Source organism: Megalobrama amblycephala, linkage group LG8 (genome assembly GCF_018812025.1).
Source record: "Megalobrama amblycephala isolate DHTTF-2021 linkage group LG8, ASM1881202v1, whole genome shotgun sequence".
Classification (NCBI taxonomy): Eukaryota; Metazoa; Chordata; class Actinopteri; order Cypriniformes; family Xenocyprididae; genus Megalobrama; species Megalobrama amblycephala.
In genome coordinates, this window is record NC_063051.1 from 19,805,934 (window position 1) to 19,824,409 (window position 18,476).

At 34.8% G+C, this 18,476-nt stretch overlaps 1 protein-coding gene across 23 annotated transcripts in view; it reads left to right on the forward strand.

Annotated features, from left to right (window-relative positions):
* dock7 (dedicator of cytokinesis 7) overlaps nt 1–18,476 on the forward strand; it is a 58,018-nt gene that overhangs the window by 28,441 nt on the left and 11,101 nt on the right. For 4 of the 23 annotated variants that reach the window (XM_048199926.1, XM_048199920.1, XM_048199933.1 and 1 more), the window contains 20 exons: nt 70–210; nt 708–821; nt 908–1,075; nt 1,192–1,343; nt 1,557–1,726; nt 1,816–1,970; nt 3,104–3,286; nt 3,499–3,655; nt 3,786–3,882; nt 4,421–4,438; nt 9,983–10,036; nt 10,775–10,871; nt 10,961–11,095; nt 11,270–11,422; nt 12,054–12,212; nt 12,290–12,390; nt 13,200–13,392; nt 13,480–13,623; nt 14,537–14,668; nt 16,761–16,775. In XM_048199926.1, the coding sequence (XP_048055883.1) occupies nt 70–210; nt 708–821; nt 908–1,075; nt 1,192–1,343; nt 1,557–1,726; nt 1,816–1,970; nt 3,104–3,286; nt 3,499–3,655; nt 3,786–3,882; nt 4,421–4,438; nt 9,983–10,036; nt 10,775–10,871; nt 10,961–11,095; nt 11,270–11,422; nt 12,054–12,212; nt 12,290–12,390; nt 13,200–13,392; nt 13,480–13,623; nt 14,537–14,668; nt 16,761–16,775 (2,538 nt within the window). The remainder of the gene's footprint in view (nt 1–69; nt 211–707; nt 822–907; nt 1,076–1,191; nt 1,344–1,556; nt 1,727–1,815; nt 1,971–3,103; nt 3,287–3,498; nt 3,656–3,785; nt 3,883–4,420; nt 4,439–9,982; nt 10,037–10,774; nt 10,872–10,960; nt 11,096–11,269; nt 11,423–12,053; nt 12,213–12,289; nt 12,391–13,199; nt 13,393–13,479; nt 13,624–14,536; nt 14,669–16,760; nt 16,776–18,476) is intronic. The other 19 variants (XM_048199935.1, XM_048199940.1, XM_048199943.1 and 16 more) reach the window with 12 other exon arrangements.

Sequence of the window (18,476 nt, forward strand, 5' to 3'; positions counted from 1 at the left end):
TTAAAAGTGTAGCCTCTGCTGTTGAGGTTGTGAGAAGAATGGCGTGTTCTTGATCCTTTCTCATTTCAGGTTAAGAGCATCATACACCACTTATACTTTACTGACCGGCTGGAGTCTCCCAGGAAGAACCGCTTTCCTGAACGCTTCATGGATGACATCACTGCTCTGGTTAGCACCATTGCAGGTGATATTGTCTCACGTTTCCAGAAGGTGAGAATTTTAACTACACAATGAATGAATGAGTTGAATTTGGTTATTAGGTGTCATTTTGGGGTGTTAAATTGTCCTTTTTTAGAAAAGACACCTGAAGTGTCAGTTTTGTGAGAATCACCATTCAATCTGATAGTTTACTTTGCTGAATATAGCAAATGATGACAAAATAAACACGTTAAACAAGATGCATGCTTAATTTTACTATAATACATAAGCTATTAATACATAAATGAAAGAAAAAAGCCAACCACATTTAGGATGTCATTGTGGTTAGGAGTTAGGATCAAGAAAAATCATGTCCAGTATGTCTATTTGAATTATTTTCTGAAATAGTCTAAACCCTAGTTAAGGACAGTGGGAAAAGCCTCTGTATATTTTAGAGACAATTGCTACCTGAGTAGCAAATAAAAACATAACATGTTCTGTAAATGGCTGAGTGCCCAGTTAAAGTTTTTAAAGTGGTGATGTTTGTCTTTACTTTACTGTCTTTTCAGGATCTTGAGTTGGTGGAAAGGCTCAACACCAGCTTGGCCTTCTTCCTCAATGACCTCTTGTCAGTCATGGATAGAGGCTTTGTTTTCACTCTTGTCAAAACCTACTGGAAACAGGTACCTTAAAAATTCAGCTCCAAACAACATGCTATGCTTTTTACACATTGTCTTTTCTTATGATTTTCTCTTCCTCCTATTCCCAGGTGTCCACCAAGCTCTACGCATTACAGAACCCCACACTAGAGTCTCTGAGACTGGATTTCCTGAGGATAGTCTGTAGCCACGAACACTACGTCACTCTAAACCTGCCATTCAGTCTGCTTACACCCCCAGCCTCCCCCTCTCCTTCGGTCTCCTCTGCCACATCTCAGGTATAAACACAAACTGAGAAAGGTTAACTGTGATTAACTCTAAATTATAGCAAAATTTGATTATGAAGACTCTCTTCCCATTTTTTTGGTTTTTCTTTCTCATTGTCTCCCACTAGAGTTCTGGTTTCTCTACCCATGTGCAGGATCAAAAGATAGCCAACATGTTTGAGCTGTCTGTGCCCTTCAGAGAGCAGCATTACCTCGCTGGTCTTGTTCTGACAGAGCTGGCTGTGATTCTGGACCCTGAGGCTGATGGGTCAGTACCATGGTGTGTGCCTTATTTTCATTCTTTTATGACTTTTGTGTTTTTAATATATATATTAAAAACTATAATAAATAATTAAAAATATATTTTATTTCTTATATATTTTGTTATTATATCATTAATTTTAATACAATTTAATTTAAATTGTTGTTTTTTTCCAGCTGGATTTGACCAAATGTTTAATTTTATATTCTCTACTCTTTACTCTTGCGGTAGGATGTTTGGTCTCCATAAGAAGGTCATCAGCGTGGTTCATAATCTGCTGTCCAGTCATGACTCGGACCCACGTTATGCTGACCCTGAGGTCAAAGCCAGAGTCGCCCTGCTCTACCTACCACTCATAGGCATTGTCATGGAAACCCTTCCTCAGCTCCATGATTTCACTGGTGTGTGTGTGTGTGTGTGTGTGTATGTGTATATATATATATCCATCCATCCATGTTGTTTTGTTTTAACCTTTCTTTTACCATCACAGAATCCCATAATCAGTGGGGGCGCCCTGGTGGTCCGGGTACTGAGGAGCAGGAAGCTGAGGGTAACAGTATGATCAGCCAAACTGTTGCCATGGCAATTGCAGGAACATCTGTGCCACAAATGTCACGGCCAAGTAGTTTTCTGCTCAATCCACAGGTATTGTGACCTCACGGTTCTTAAGATATGGTTTTAAAGATGTTTTCATGAATAAGAAACTTACATTTACATACTTTGTTATATTGCGTTGCATATATATATATATGCAACGCAATATATATATATATATATATATATATATATATATATATATATATATATATATATATATATATATATATATATATATATATATATATATATATATATATATATATATATATATATATATATATATATATATATATATGTATGTATGTATGTATATATGTATGTATGTATATATATATATATGTATATATATATATATATATATACACATATATACATATATATATATATATATATATATATGTATATATTTATATTGGGGAATCATGAAGGAAGTGCAGGAGGTGTGTGAGTTGATGGAAAAGCTTATAATTAAATAAATTATAAAAATATAAAATTTATGAAAAAGTAATAAAAATAATCTAAATAAATAAAACATTAAATATTTTATATTTCAAATTTTAAAATGCAATACTAAAAATGCAAACATGTTAAAATATTTACATAAAATCTCTTGGTAAATATTTTAGATTTTAGCTGACAAAAAAAGTTTAGGAATCCGTGCAGAAACCTTGCACCCTTTGCTAGTTTTTGTGCTATGTCCGAACTGTTTGCACTTTTATTTTATACGTATTATCTTTTTATTCTTTAAATTCCTTTTCCTGTTTTTATTTCATTTTTAATGTATTTTATATCTTTTATGTATCATATTGATTCTGACTTTTAAAGCATTTTAAATATTGCGGTAAAATTCTCTGTTTTTACTGTTATTTCTATTCCTTATGTTCTATTTTTATTATTATTCTTTATGTAAAGCACTTTGAATTACCATTGTGTATGAAATGTGCTATACAAATAAAATTGCCTTGCCTTGCCTTGCCTTGAACATCCTTTTTATTTTCTTAAATCTTAAGCAGCCAAAACTTCTATAACTTCTATAATAACAAATTGGATTCTTTTGAATGAACAATTGCAGACAATTAGACCAAAGCAAAGTTATACAACATGAAGGATGCATCATGCAATGTATGAAAAATGAGAATACCAGTCCTTTACAAAAATCTATACACCTTATTCTCCAGGCCACCCGTCAGCATGGCTCATTCTCGGCCGAGTCCAGTCGAAGTCTGCTCATCTGTCTGCTGTGGGTGCTCAAGAATGCCGATGAGATGGTGCTTCAGAAATGGTTCACTGACCTCTCTGTCTCCCAGCTCAATCGTCTGTTAGACCTGCTCTACCTCTGTGTCTCCTGCTTTGAATACAAGGTTTGAATAAACTTCACATTTGAGGGAGTTTTAACCACGTTTTAATCAGAAGTTCTCTTAGTTGCAATATATCTGTATCTGTTGTCTCGTCTATGTTTACATTTCCATTCATCTGTAAATAAATACGCACAATCTGCTCATCTATATCCCCACACCTACCGAGTGAAATTAATAAGTGTTTGTGTTTCTATCCATCCATCTCATGCAAAAAGGCCCATTTTTTGTTCATGCAGGGTAAGAAGGCATTTGAACGTATGAACAGTTTAACTTTTAAGAAATCTAAAGACATGAAGGCCAAGTTGGAGGAAGCCATCCTAGGCAGTATTGGAGCCAGACAGGAGATGGTGCGGCGAAGCAGGGGGCAGCTTGGTTAGTTGAATTAAAAAAAATAAAAAATTGGTTAATATTCTGTTGGAAATATTCAAAAGCTAAATGAAGGCAATTTGACACATACCCAAATTTGATGTATGTTGCCTTTTCTCTAACCTTTCTTCCACAGAGAGAAGTCCATCAGGCAGTGCTTTTGGCAGCCAGGAGAACCTACGCTGGAGAAAAGACATGACCCACTGGCGTCAGACCAGCGAAAAGATGGACAAGTAGGGTTTTATTAATGTTGTTTAATTTTTTTTTTTTCTTTTTTCAGTGTTTCTGAGACAAAATTAAAGTAGGTGAACTTTGATTTCCTTTTCAATTATGTAACTTAGCTGATACAAGTACAAACATTGTAATCATCATATAAGGCCAGCAGTAAAGAAAGAAAGAAAGAAAGAAAGAGAATAATTTTAACACAATTTTCTAATTTTTCATCTTTTTTTAATTATTTAAAAATAATAATTTAAGTGATTTTAAATAAAGACATGCATTTTTGTATTATTTTTTTAATTCACATATTAATTATCTAAATTGTTGTAATTTAGTAATTAGTCTGCCTTATGGATTTTGTGCATTGTCTGTGTTCTGTATGTTCATATTGAGATATTGAGATTTTTTTTCTTCCCATAAAACTATTAATTTGATGACATTCATAATCGTATGACCCATATTTTCCCATATTTATACAGAAACAACCATTAACCATTTGACATCAAATAACCCCTTTATTTGACCTTGTTCTTTCGTGTACTGTGTGTTTAGGGGCCAGAGATCAGTCAGGTATTGTACAGCTGAAGTGTTCTTTGCTTTCAATGACCCTTGCTTTGCTTCAGACCTGAATTTAAAGCCCCTCCCCCTCTTGCTTTTGTTCTGCTCTCCTCTACTGGTGCTTGGATTGGTCTGGATGCAGTTGTTACTGACCACAATGTGATTCTGCCCCCAGACCTGTGTGTGTGTGTGTGTTTATTTGGGGGGATGGAGTAGGATGCAGCTTGGATGACATGATTCTGTTATGACCAGTGTTTATAACAAGAATGCAACATGGATCTTTAACCAGCCTCTCAGGTCCAAGATTTAGCTGTGTTACTTAACAGTCTTAGCCTATAGGGGCTCTACCTGTGTATTTAAAGGAGCTATATGTAGATCCGTCAGTATGTCAGTAACCCTTGTTATTAGCGACACCGGTGGCCATTTATTGAACTGCAGCCAGCAATTTATTGCTCATGCTTGCACTTGTCCACACGTAAACTTACAAGAGACTAAACGTGATTCAAGGCCCTGATATATTTACTGCAAAGTTCTTTTTCGTTCTTTGCTTAGATGTAAAAAGTAGTTGGAAATACCTTTGCAGCGATATACTTTTAACAAACATTCTGATGTTGTCCACACTGTTGAGAGCGACGTTTAGATGAATATGTAAATATGTGCTGCACGCTTTCCTTTCAATAACGAAATAAACACAACAAAAATGACAGCGGAGAGAAAACAGCGATGTGGATAAGTTTGGACCAGCACTTCAATTCACCGGCATCATGTCGACAGATAATTCGGGAACACTTTTCATCTTCCTGGTAAAAATGTCCTTATAGTCCTTCACATAAAAATCTTTCATAGACAACCTAGGAAGTCCGGGAAAGTTCCGTTTTTTCCATACAAGCTAACATATTAGCCTTAAAACGTGATTAATACGTGACAATTCTTACATATAGCCCCTTTAATGTAGTCAACTTCATATTCACAGTGAACTATTAACAATTATCTTTAACCAGTTAAAATATAGTATCATTAATATTTTTAAAGATTTAGGTTTTACACTGAGCTATGAGAGGTGTATTTTATATTTGTCATGTTGTTCTCTTTAATTCCAAGCACTTATCTAATAATGATTTAATTTGGAGAAATAACATGGCGGCAGTTGTTCAGAACAGTGGTTCTCAACCTTTATTCTCTAATCCTAACCCTAGGCAGTTCAGGCCATCTTTTCCTAGTTATTTGCTTTGGTAACAAAACATGTTGTTGCTTGTGCTGGACTGCCACATCGTTTTTTCCGATGTGACATAGAACTGTATAAAACCTTGTGTGTGTGTGTGTGTGTGTATATGTATGTTATATGTGTATATGTGTTTATCTAAACCAGTGGCTCCCAACCTTTTTAGCCCCACAAATCCATCAGTAAGGCTCAAGTACCGCTTTATAGACACTAAACAAAAGTAAATGCAGCGTTTATATTTTAATCCAGTTGTCAAAATTACCTAATTTACCAATGAACCAGTTTTATTGATTACAATTCAGACTTGAAGATATTGGGAACATTTGAATAAGAAACACAATGTAATTGTAAATGTAATTGGACATTCCAGCACTTCAAATGTTATTTTGAATATGATGACAAAAAACATTATTTATTCATCCTTCAGAGATTGTCCCCATTTGTAAAACTGAAAGTTTCAAGATGTAGGAAATCCAACATTTGATTGAAAACAAACACTTTTATTTAAAAATAAAAAAAGACACGAAAAATACCACTATAAGTAGTAGATGGCGGCAGATAAGCACTTATTGGCTTATAAAGTTCAGCACTTTATGTACTAAAGTAGGAAAAGTCACAAAGTCTTTCAAATAAATCTTTAAATTACGAGAGATTAAATTATGAGAGGATTTGTGAGCGTAGGACTTATTAAACTGGCAGAAACTTATTAAATGTTTTGAGGGACTTTGAGCTGAGTCTAACTTAAACAATTCTGATTGGCCATTATTTTCAACAGTAATGCATGTGCTTGGCTACAATACTCAAAAATCACATTGTAAATAGACACATTTGCTATGATTAACGCGCCAGGTTGGGGTGAAGCTGGGGCGACTGACTGCACCCCTAGCAAGCCTGTTACACCTAAGCGACAGGCCTGAACAAACCAAGCAAAATCTAAATCTTTTGCGTACTCCCTGGAATACGCACATGTACCCCCGTTTGGGAATCACTGCTCTAAACATTTGTAAAATACTCCACACAACCACTGGTTTATGACTTTATTTTTGATACAGTTCTTAATACAGCTTATTTTAAATAGTTTTTACCATGCCTAAGAATATTGCCTTCATTTAAAATCATTTAACAAACATTTTAGAAGTAAAAATGATACATTAGGTCTAAAAGTAATTCAAGTGTAATCAAAAGTCCCGTCCCATTTCCACCGTAATGATGCTGATTCTCCTGCCAGAGATGGGCTCGCGTTCGGCCGCAGAACTAATTTCAGACCACCGCCCTCCGTCTCACTCGTAGCCGAAAGATGCTGTGGCTGCTTCCATAACCTGCCCATAAAAAGTCAGTGCACAGTTCTGAGAACATATTTCAATATCCAAAGTAAATATATTCCGTATCTTTAAGAATAAATTGTTAATTTTATGCAAGGCATTATGTGTTTCCTTCATCCGAAAGACGGATGCGACACTCGTTTACTGACATCACATCCCTGTAGTTTGCTTTGCATTAAATAAAATGATTTACAGCACAGCAATGATTTTATAGAAGAAATAAAACATACACAAACCTTTTATTTCATAGACAAAATGCACCAAGTCGGCGCTGAGAAACGCGTGATGATCGCGTCTGACCTTCCTTCCCTTTCCACTATACTCTCTCACACACACATACATTCTTCTCTTACATACACATATTTTCTTCACACATGCATACATTTTCTTCTTACATAGTTATTATTTATAATAAATTAAAGGATAATGTAAGTGTGTGAGAGTAGAATATGTGTGTATGTGAAAGGAGAATGTATGTATGTGAGAGAGTAGAAATATATGTATGTGAAAGTAGAATGTATGTGTGTGAGAGTGCCAGAATGAATTTTGGCTTGATTGGCTCTTCATACATGTTGACAATTTTTGTGTGAATTTGTACGTTCAAGTGCAAGATCTAAATATTTGCGTGCTGTCTGAGACGCGGCTTTCTGTGTGCGCGCTTCGGATGTACACACACAAATCTTCTCACAGGGCATCCGAGTTCTCTTTCGCGTCTTCTTGCACTTGAATGTTTAAATTTTCAACAAACCATATTATATATGCGTCGCCAGATTTGAGATGAACCGTGGTGCAAGTGCGCGCTGAACCGTGGGTGCATCCGGTTAACATGCGCACCCTGGAAATTTTCTGAAGCCCATTAGTGGGTTGTGGCTTCTCAGTTGAGAACCACTGGTCTTCATTCATTAATTTATATTAAAACAATTCTCTGGTGGTTATTGTTTGATGTCATTGAATAACAAGCCTGAACTTCCCTCATAACTTTCTGTAATCACAAGGCTCCCCTTTTCAAAGGGACAAGCACCAGGCAGTGTGGGTGCTTCTGTACTTTCAAACCTTTTTCAAACAAATCCCATTCAGTGACCCATTCATATGGAATTTGAATTACTATGGGCCCATTTAAAACTCTACTCTACCTCCTGGAGCTGCTTTGTACAAACTGATTTTCAATATAAAATAGCATGTAAAATAAACCTGTAGAAAAATTATGCAATTTATGGTTATAATTATGCATTTTATGGTTTACATGTGAAGTATAAATTTAAAAAAAATACTAACTACTCAAGTTTAATTTTAAGTGCTAATGTTAATGTTTTTGTATTTTTGTTTTTGCATTTATATTTTAGCTTTTAGCTTCTAAAAAATGTGAAGTGTCCTGGGGCCTCATTTATAAAACCTGCGTAGATTTCATCCTAAAAGTGTACGTATGCGCAAAAGCTAGATTCTGCGTACGCACAAAAAAAAAAAAAAATCAGATTTATAAAACCATGCGTACCCCAGAACCTGCGTACAAATCCCTTTATAAATCCCAGTCAGCGGAAGATTGTCCATACGTGCACCTCCACCCTGTCTCCTCCCCAAAATCACCATATATGGAGCTTACGACGCCTAGTTTTACTATGCATAACCTCATCTGCATATCATTTCCATGCACGTTCCCATCCACGTGACACCATGGTTAACACCGTCAAAGGTACAAGACATTAGAAAATATTAGATATGGACTATAAATGCCATTTGTGCCATACACTACATTGATAAAGATCATCCAATATCCTCTTAGATGTTTTAGAATAAATATATCAAAATATCCATTAAAACAAAATTGTATAAAATACTTCAATATAGTTTTAATATAGAGTTGATTTATTCATTTCCACTGGCCAAATAGTATTTTAATAGTTTAGGTGAACATATCTTTTAGGAACATATCTTTTAGGAAGTCTATAGGCTAATTTTAGTGGAAACGTATAGGCCTACTTTTTTATTGCAGTGTAAATACAATTGTCTGACTCGGTGCGTCACTGACAAAGTATTTTAAAAAAGGAAACGTGCAAATCTTACCGTTTTCCTCAAATTATATCCTTCATATACAGTGGTAATTGTTTGAAGATCCTGCACATTGGATTCGTTGGACCATTCGACCAACAAATCCAGCAGTGTTTTCCATAATATCCAAGTTAAGTGTGCATCACTGATCATCGTTCTTCTCGCTAAAATATTTTGTCATAACATCTGCAGTTTAGTTTAAAGAGGAATTATTGTGCTCCTAGTGCTCCTCGCTGTCATTAAAACAGCGCGTCACAGGAAAAGTGATCGAAAGTAGCACATCTGCTATCTAAATTCATATTATTTTTGTTTAACTTCTCTGTAATGATTGCATAATGTGATTTCAGTGCTTATCGCCATTAGTGAAAGTGTAGCCTAATATTAATGTGTATATCAAAATGAAAACATGAGTTTCCATGCAAGTTTAAATCATTCTTTTTCTTTATTTAAACTGTTATTGTGAACATGACCTGTATTTATGATAATGACTCGTAATTAGGATTTAAAGTGGTTTTCCTTCATCTGCCGTCAGTCCCTCAGCTCATCGGTGTCGCCAATTCCCTTTGTCTTCAAAATGTGGGTCAAACTTTGCGTGCAGGTGCGCACATTTTCCCGTCAAGTTTTTCTTTATAAATCCCACCTTTAGCGTAGGAACTGGCGTACGCATGTTTTCAGCCCCGTTTTGTGCGTATGCACGCTTTATAAATGAGGCCCCTGACGAGTAAAGCCTAATCACGGATTGGATGATATATGTACATAGCGAACCTCCAGGTGCAGAGCTGCAGTTTAACAATACAGTATTATACCACATTTTCAAAAACCTTTTAACAACCTCTCTGCTTCTAACAATAATCAGCCACATTAAGTCTGTGACAGGGCCATGGCTCTCTCCTTCCTCATAAAGCTTTGGTACAGGGCTATGATATTTGTGTGTGGCCTATTTTGAATGAATCGTGTACCATACAGGTTTAAAGGAACCATACTGCGCAATGGGAGAAGCCTGGAGCCCTTCTTAGTTAGGTTTGTAAGCTCCATAGGATATACTTGCGCATCTACAGTACACGTTTTTGAAACATTATGCCTAGCTCAAACCTACAATGATTTGCTTATAGAACTGGATTTTTTTTGGATTGTTTGATTACTTTTTTGTTTTTATTATATACATATTTGTATTTTACTAAAAAAATACTATTACATTAAGTACTTTATTATTATTTTATTTGAAAATGTAAATGTTCAAGTGTCAATATAAGTGAAAGTTCACATATATATTTTACAGATTAAAATGTTAGATTTTTTTATTATTTATATTTAAATATTGTTTTAATATTTAAAAGTTTAGTGCAATAATATTTTCAAAGTGTAAAGATTAAGTCCATATAAGTAAAAAGTCAAGTGCGTATTATTTATTTATTTATTTATTTGTTTGTTGTTCTTAATATTTAAATGTTTAATACCTTCCTTCCTTCCAAACTTCCCTCCCTCCTTCCTTCCAAACTTTCTTCCTTCCAAACTTTATTCGTATAAAGATTAAGTCTATGTAAGTGAAAGTTCAGAGATTTTACAACACAAGCTAGGACAAAAACTTTGTTGAGTACAAATGGATCAAAATATTTGGTCTGTATGCAGAGGACACCCTTCCTCTGTATGCACTCACTTGAATGCTTGTGTGGAGGTTGCGGTGGCATTCAAGGATCCGCTCTGTTGTACCGGCCCTATTGCACCATTCTAACCATTCATTACTTCATTGTTTGTCAGGACCAGGGCTGAGCTGGAGCATGAAGCAATTATTGATGGCAACCTGGCAACTGAAGCTAATCTCATCATATTGGATACGCTAGAAATAATAGTTCAGGTAATGATCTCAACTACTATCAATAACTGTCAATATTTTAACATGAGACATTTATTGTAACTATTATGGTCCCTCTATGTTTCACGCAGACTGTGTCAGTGACGGAGTCTAAAGAAAGCATTCTGGGAGGGGTTCTGAAGGTCCTGCTCCACAGCATGGCATGTAATCAAAGCGCCCTATATTTGCAACACTGCTTTGCTACACAGAGAGCTCTCGTGTCAAAGGTCAGTAAATGCTGAACAGATCAAAGACCATTTTTTGTTATGACCAATTTAGCTTCTGCTAATCTGTGCAGTTTTGTTTGGTAAATTTACTCTCTTGACCTTAAATGTTGTACCTTTTATTATGAAGTGTGACCTCTTGTGACATAATGTAAAAGTCTTAATATGTGTTTTTAGTTTCCAGAGCTGCTGTTTGAGGAGGAGACAGAGCAGTGTGCTGACCTGTGCCTGCGTCTCCTGAGGAATTGTAGCAGTAGCATTGGCACCATCAGAGCCCATGCCAGCGCCTCCCTCTACCTTCTCATGAGACAGAATTTTGAGATTGGAAATGTGAGAAACACACTTTCAATTCTGTTCCTCGGCACATTTTACATATAGCATATAACATGTATTAGTCTAAATATGCCATATCTCTACTGCTCAGTTGTTTCTAGATTTTTTTTTTTTAAGTCTCTTAATGCTCGCCAAGGCTGCATTTGTTTAATTAAAAATACAGTAAAAACTGTGATATTGTGAAATATTATTATAATTAAATATAACTGTTTTCAATTTTAATATACTTTATATAATTCTAATTACATATAATTACTCCAGTTTTCAATGTCACATGATCCTTCAGAAATCATTCTAATATGCGTTATTTGGTGTGCTGCTTAATATATATTGGAAACCATTTTTTCAGGACTCTTAGATGAATAGAAAGTTTAAAAGAACAGCATTTATTTGAAATAGAAATCTTTTGTAACATTATAAAAGCCTTTACAGTCACTTTTGATCAATTTAATGCATCCTTGCTGAATAAGTTATGGTTCTTACTGACCCCAAATTTTTTACCCCAAAAAAACTTCCAAATCGATACCGGACTAAATTATTAAATAGACATGTATAAATGTTATATTCATTATTTTTTCTATTTAGTCTCAAGAGGCTTTATCTTGTGTGTTCTTTCTCTCTCCTTCAGAACTTTGCACGAGTGAAAATGCAGGTGACCATGTCTCTTTCATCTCTGGTTGGTACATCCCAGAACTTCAATGAGGAGTTTCTGCGGCGTTCGCTCAAGACCATCCTCACGTATGCAGAGGAGGACCTAGAGCTCAGAGAAACCACCTTCCCTGACCAGGTGAAGCACACAAATCTGTTTCTGTAATCTATTTACTAGTTATTGACACAAAGCACTGATTTTGACTTTGGTTTCAGGTTCAAGATCTGGTGTTTAACCTGCACATGATTCTATCAGACACAGTAAAAATGAAGGAACATCAAGAAGATCCAGAGATGCTTATTGATCTCATGTACAGGTACTATACATTAATATATTTGCTACACTATTCTTATATGATAAATAGTTTTAAAAATAGTTTTGAAGGAATCAAATGTCTGTATTATTAACTACAAACTAACTAGTCATTACTGAGTTATTTTTAATTATTAATAAATTATACATTACTCTTCACAAATTTTGGGGTCAGTAATTTTTTTTTTTTTGAAAGAAATTAAATATATTTAAGGACATTAAATTGATTAAAATTGACAGTAAAGACATTTATAATGTTACTAAAGATTTCTGTTTCAAATAAGTGCTGTTCATTTGCACTTTCTATTCAAAGAATACTGAAAACTTATTGTGGTTTCTACAAAAATATTAAGCAACACAACTGCTTTCAACATTGATAATAAGAAATGTTTCTTGAGCAACAAATCTGCATACTAGAATGATTTCTGAAGGATCATGTGACTCTGAAGACTGGAGAAATGATGCTGAAAATTTAACTGCATCACAAGAGCATATATATATTATATATATATTAAAATAGAAAACAGTTATATTGTATTGGAATAATATTTCACAATATTACTGTTTTTGCTGTATTTTTGATTATAAATAAATACTTGATGAGCATAATAGACTTCTTTCAAAAAACATAAAAAAGTTTTTTGGATGGTAGTGTAAAAGAAAAAAATGTCTTGCAATTATAAATATGAAATAAAAACTAAAATAAAGTCATGCATTTTTTTATTGAATATAGTTTCACTTGCAGAAACGTGCAAAAAAATCACAATTTCCTCTATTATTTATCAAGACAAATGTCTCTTTTCTATTACGTAGAATTGCTAAGGGCTACCAGACATCCCCAGACCTACGACTGACTTGGCTGCAAAATATGGCAGGGAAGCACTCGGAGAGGAATAATCATGCAGAGGCAGCCCAATGCTTAGTACACAGCGCCGCCCTGGTGGCTGAGTACCTCAGCATGCTGGAGGACCGCAAGTACCTGCCTGTGGGCTGTGTCACCTTTCAGGTTCCTGCCGCACCCTGTGACACAGATGACGATGCATCAATCATTACTTTTTGATTATAATATATTAATATATATCTCAAACCGCAGAACATTTCCTCTAATGTGCTGGAAGAATCTGCAGTGTCAGATGATGTGGTGTCCCCGGATGAGGAGGGTATCTGCTCTGGGAAGTACTTCACTGAGGCAGGCTTAGTTGGGTTGCTGGAACAAGCTGCAGCCTCCTTTTCTATGGTGAGTTTTTTTTACCATGTTGTTTAAAAGAACTCTATCATGATTTTGGATATGTTCCAGTTGTTTTACTGATTCTTATGTATAATAATATTTACATTCCTATGTATCATATTTACACTTTGTTATAATAATAATTTATTATAATAATAAATAATAAATTGTTTTTTAAATAAACTTTATAATTTTTTACTGATAATTTATAATTTTTAGTCCCACTTTATATTTAGTGTATTAAAGCTGCTGTCCGCGATTTTCTGCTGGCCCTCTAGCGGTTAATAAACAGAACTGCACGCGTCTTGCGGAGGAACATTCTAGCCGGAGCTACTTTTCTCTGTGTATGTCTATGGCGAGTCACGAAGTTACTGTGATACTCTGCGGCGAGTCCTACCAGTCTGGTCTGAAATAGTCTGAATATAAACACTTATTATAAGTGTACCATAATGATTCAGGATAAGACAGAAACGCGGTTTGGAAAATGGATTCATGTTGTATATTCTCATTATATAATTTTTGTTAATCTTTAACACAAAAAAGTTGCGGACTGCAGCTTTAACTTACTATGTACTAACATTTAAATGAATCATTTGATACAATTCACTTATTGGGTACATGTTTTTATATTGTACTTTTGTTTAGAAAATACCTGCATGTAAATACTGCTGTAATTAACTTCTGTAATTACATCAGAAATTACACTTGACCTTAACCCACCACACCACCAAACCCCTTATCTCATGCCTAAAGACACCTAATATAAAGTGTAAAGATCAATTTTTTTTTTCAAACACTTTGAGTATATATTTTGCAAAATAAAAATATTATTTTCAGCAGTCTAATATGCAATCATTTAACTGTATTACATCATATTGTTTTATATCGGGCATCAGCCACTCTTATCATTATTTGTCTCCAGGCTGGTATGTACGAAGCAGTGAACGAAGTCTACAAAGTGCTCATCCCTATTCACGAGGCCAACAGGGATGCCAAAAAGCTAGCCACTATTCATGGTAAACTTCAGGAAGCCTTTGGCAAAATTGTGCACCAGGTAAGTGCTTAAAAAGGGAGTTTTCACTGTTTTGGATCCTAAAATAAAGGCTCTGGTTAGCCTCTTCACATGTGCTGTGAAGCAGTGTAAGACAACAGGACTTTGTATTTTTGTCCTAGTAGTACAAAGCAACAGTGTGCCAGATGTCTAACTTGGCAATATTTTGCTTGTGTATACACACAGACGTGATTTATGCGAGACACGTGAAAGAGATTTTACATTAACACGACTCTGTTTTCTCTTCTACATCAGAGTGACAGTGAGGTGCTGTGAATGTGGACTCTATTTAGTGAGATTTCCTGGGCATTATGAGTAGTATTCACACTATGAATGAGAACTATAATATAGTGATAATGTTCTGTTTATTATAAAATTGTGCGCTGCAGTTATGTCATCTGCCTCTTCAAATGTTCAAGCTCTTTCAAGTCAAATGGATCATTTTTAATTCTATGATTATAGCTGTTATTGTTTTAATCATTCAAAAATTGCTTTCAAAGTGATTCCAACATTATTGTTCCTCTGTGATGTTATTGTTATAGTTGTGGTGCTATTCTCTTAGAATTTGAACTCCATTAAAACGTCAGTTATATAGTTATCATTGGTGTGAACGGGCCTTGCTCATACTGTACATAGCGTTGATGATTTGAAAAACTAGTCTCGCGCTAGTTCCATTTGTGCGGCTGGTTGATGGGAATTGTTATAACTTTTGTTGATGGGAATTGTTATAACTGGCAACCACACAGAATTAGAAACTGTGAGCAGTCTTTAGCGACTGTATAGAAGGTCCTCGGGAACCACCCAAAACACTTTACTTGTAAAAAAAAAAAAAAAAAAATTTATAATATAGTTTTTATATTATTACATGTTGTATATAGGGATGAACAGTCATTTAAACAGACCGTTCAAAAGTTTGGGGTTTGTAAGAAGATTTTCTCATCTAATGAATTTACAGGGAGTGCAGAATTATTAGGCAAGTTGATTTTCTGATCATATTTTTTCCCAAGCACATTTTACCAATTCCAATCCACATCAATCTAATAACTACTATTAATATTGTTTTTAATCATTTATAAGTGATATATAATTGTTCATGAAGGCTGGAAATGAAAAATGCCTTATATTCAGGTGTGCAGAATTATTAGGCAAGTTTTCTTTTACAGGCAAAATGAGCCAAAAAAGAGATTTAATAGACTGTCAAAAATTATTAAATAAAGAGGCAATACTAATGAACAGAATATCATGACCAAGGGACAGACCTCAGCGGGGGCAAAAACAGGTGGAAAAGAAAAGACACACAGAATAACCTAGAAACTGCATAGCAACATGCTAAAAAACACTACATACACTTTAGCGACTGTATAGAAGGTCCTCGGGAACCACCCAAAACACTTTAGCATTATGCAATGGGTAAAAAAAAAAAAAAAAAAAATTATAATATAGTTTTTATATTATTACATGTTGTATATAGGGATGAACAGTCATGCGTGGTGGATACAGTAACAAATATGCTACCGTTCAAAAGTTTGGGGTTTGTAAGAATTTATTTTTTAATGTTTTTGAAAAAAATATTTTTTTTCTCATCTAGGATGAATTTATTTGATAAAAAAAAGAGTAATGTTGTAAAACATTATTACAATGTAAAGTAACTGTTTATTCCTGTGAAGGCAAAGCTGAATTTTCAGCAGCCATTATTCCCGTCTTCAGTGTCACATGATCCTTCAAAAATCATTCTTAATATACTGATTTGTTGCTCAAAGAAACATTTCTTATTATCAATGTTAAAAACAGTTGTGCTGCTTAATATTTTTGTAGAAACTGGATTTTCAAAAGAACAGCATTTATATGAAATAGAAAGCTTTTGTAACATTTATAAAAGCCTCACTGTCACTTTCGATCAATTTAATAAATCATTGCTGAATAAAAGTATTGTTTAAAAAAACCCCTATTGTGTCCAAACTTTTGAACAGTAGTGTATAATTTTTCTGAAACAATTGTTTCCCATAATGCTTTGCAGCCAGTGAGTCTGGACCTCTAAAGGGGGTGATTGTGACTTGTGTATGTTGATTTGTGCTGTATTCTCTCTGTTATACAGAGCACAGGCTGGGAGGTAGGTGCTGAACTTCATGGTTAATGCTTGGCCCATACGTGCAAGTTGTGGGCGTTTATCATGACTCTTTGCTTTGAATTTGACCCATTAACCTTTTTATGGACGTTTTCGTTTCTTCGTCCATCCCTCCATCTCTCTTTCCATGGGAATGCTGTCCTGTCAGTGGTGTGTGGGCAGCAGCGTCCCTCTTCCTCTTCTCATCTTCCTCTCTCTCCCCTCTCTTTCTTGAGGAGAAGCGTTGTTAACATTGTCAGATTTGACAGGCCATGCATGGGAGCCACTGTGAACACTAATGACAGATTTATTCACGAATGCCTCATTTCACTCCCTCATCCGTCTCTCTCACTCTGTTTCATTAGCACTGCCATCTATGTCTTACCATGTCTCAAAAAGCACAGGGTTCGATTTATGCGAGACATGTAGATAACCTTGAAGGATCGGTTTGCCCAGAAATGAAAATTCTGTCATCATTTTCTCAACCTCATGTCATTCCTAACCTGTATGACTTTCTTTGTTCCCTGGAACATAAAAGGAGATATTCTGAATAATATACTAGTTTCTTCATGCATTTCAAGTTGGAGCTATCAGACTTCAAATAAGACATAAAAGAACTACAAAAGTGGCCAATATGATCCAAGTTTTCTGAATTTAATAAAATTGCTTCGTGAGACAAACTGACCATGTCTGTGTCCGAAAGCTTAAAAATGTTGCATTCCAAAGTACTAAGTCATCAAGGCAACTTAGTCTGATCAAATTTAGATGTATCCTTTGCTGCCTTTGATCCTGTGCATTCCATTCTGTAACAGTTAAAGGATTAGTCCACTTTTAAATAAACTTTTCCTGATAATTTACTCACACCCATGTCATCCAAGATGTCCATGTCTTTCTTTCTTCAGTCGAAAAGAAATTTAAGTTTTTGATGAAAACATTCCAGGATTTTTCTCCTTATAGTAGACTTGAATGGGCACCAAACGATTGAAGGTCCAAATTAGTTTCACTGCAGCTTCAAATTGTTCAACACGATCCCAGATGAGAAATAAGGGTCTTATCTAGTGAAACCATCGCTCATTTTCTGAAAAAAAAAAAAGAATATAAGTTTATATAAGTTTTAACCAGAAATGCTCATCTTGAACTTGCTCTCTTCTTCTTCTCCTCTATTTGAATTCCAGCAGTATAGACGCTGCTAAGTGTATTACTGCCCTCCACAGGTCAAAGTTTGAACTAATTGTTATATACTATTGAACTAGCATATTGCATATAAACATTAGTTAAAACTTTGGCCTGTGGAGGGCAGTAATACAAAAGAACAATTTGAAGCTGCAGTGAAACTAATTTGGACCTTCAATTGTTTGGTGCCCATTCAAGTCTACTATAAGGAGAAAAATCCTGGAATGTTTTCATCAAAAACCTTAATTTCTTTTCGACTGAAGAAAGAAAGACATGGACATCTTGGATGACATGGGGGTGAGTAAATTATCAGTAAAAGTTTTTATTTAAAAGTGAACTAATCCTTTAAGACAAAAAATAAAGAATGGCATCTAAAAGTTGCGTTTGGTGGTCAGTTTGTGTGTAAATGTATGTTTTTGACCAACATTTTCTACTTTTGATGCCATTTCTACCAGGAAATTTCTATTGTAATTAAATATTGGCTTGGTTATCACCAAAGCTCTCTCTATTTCATTGTAGAATCCTGTCCGAAAT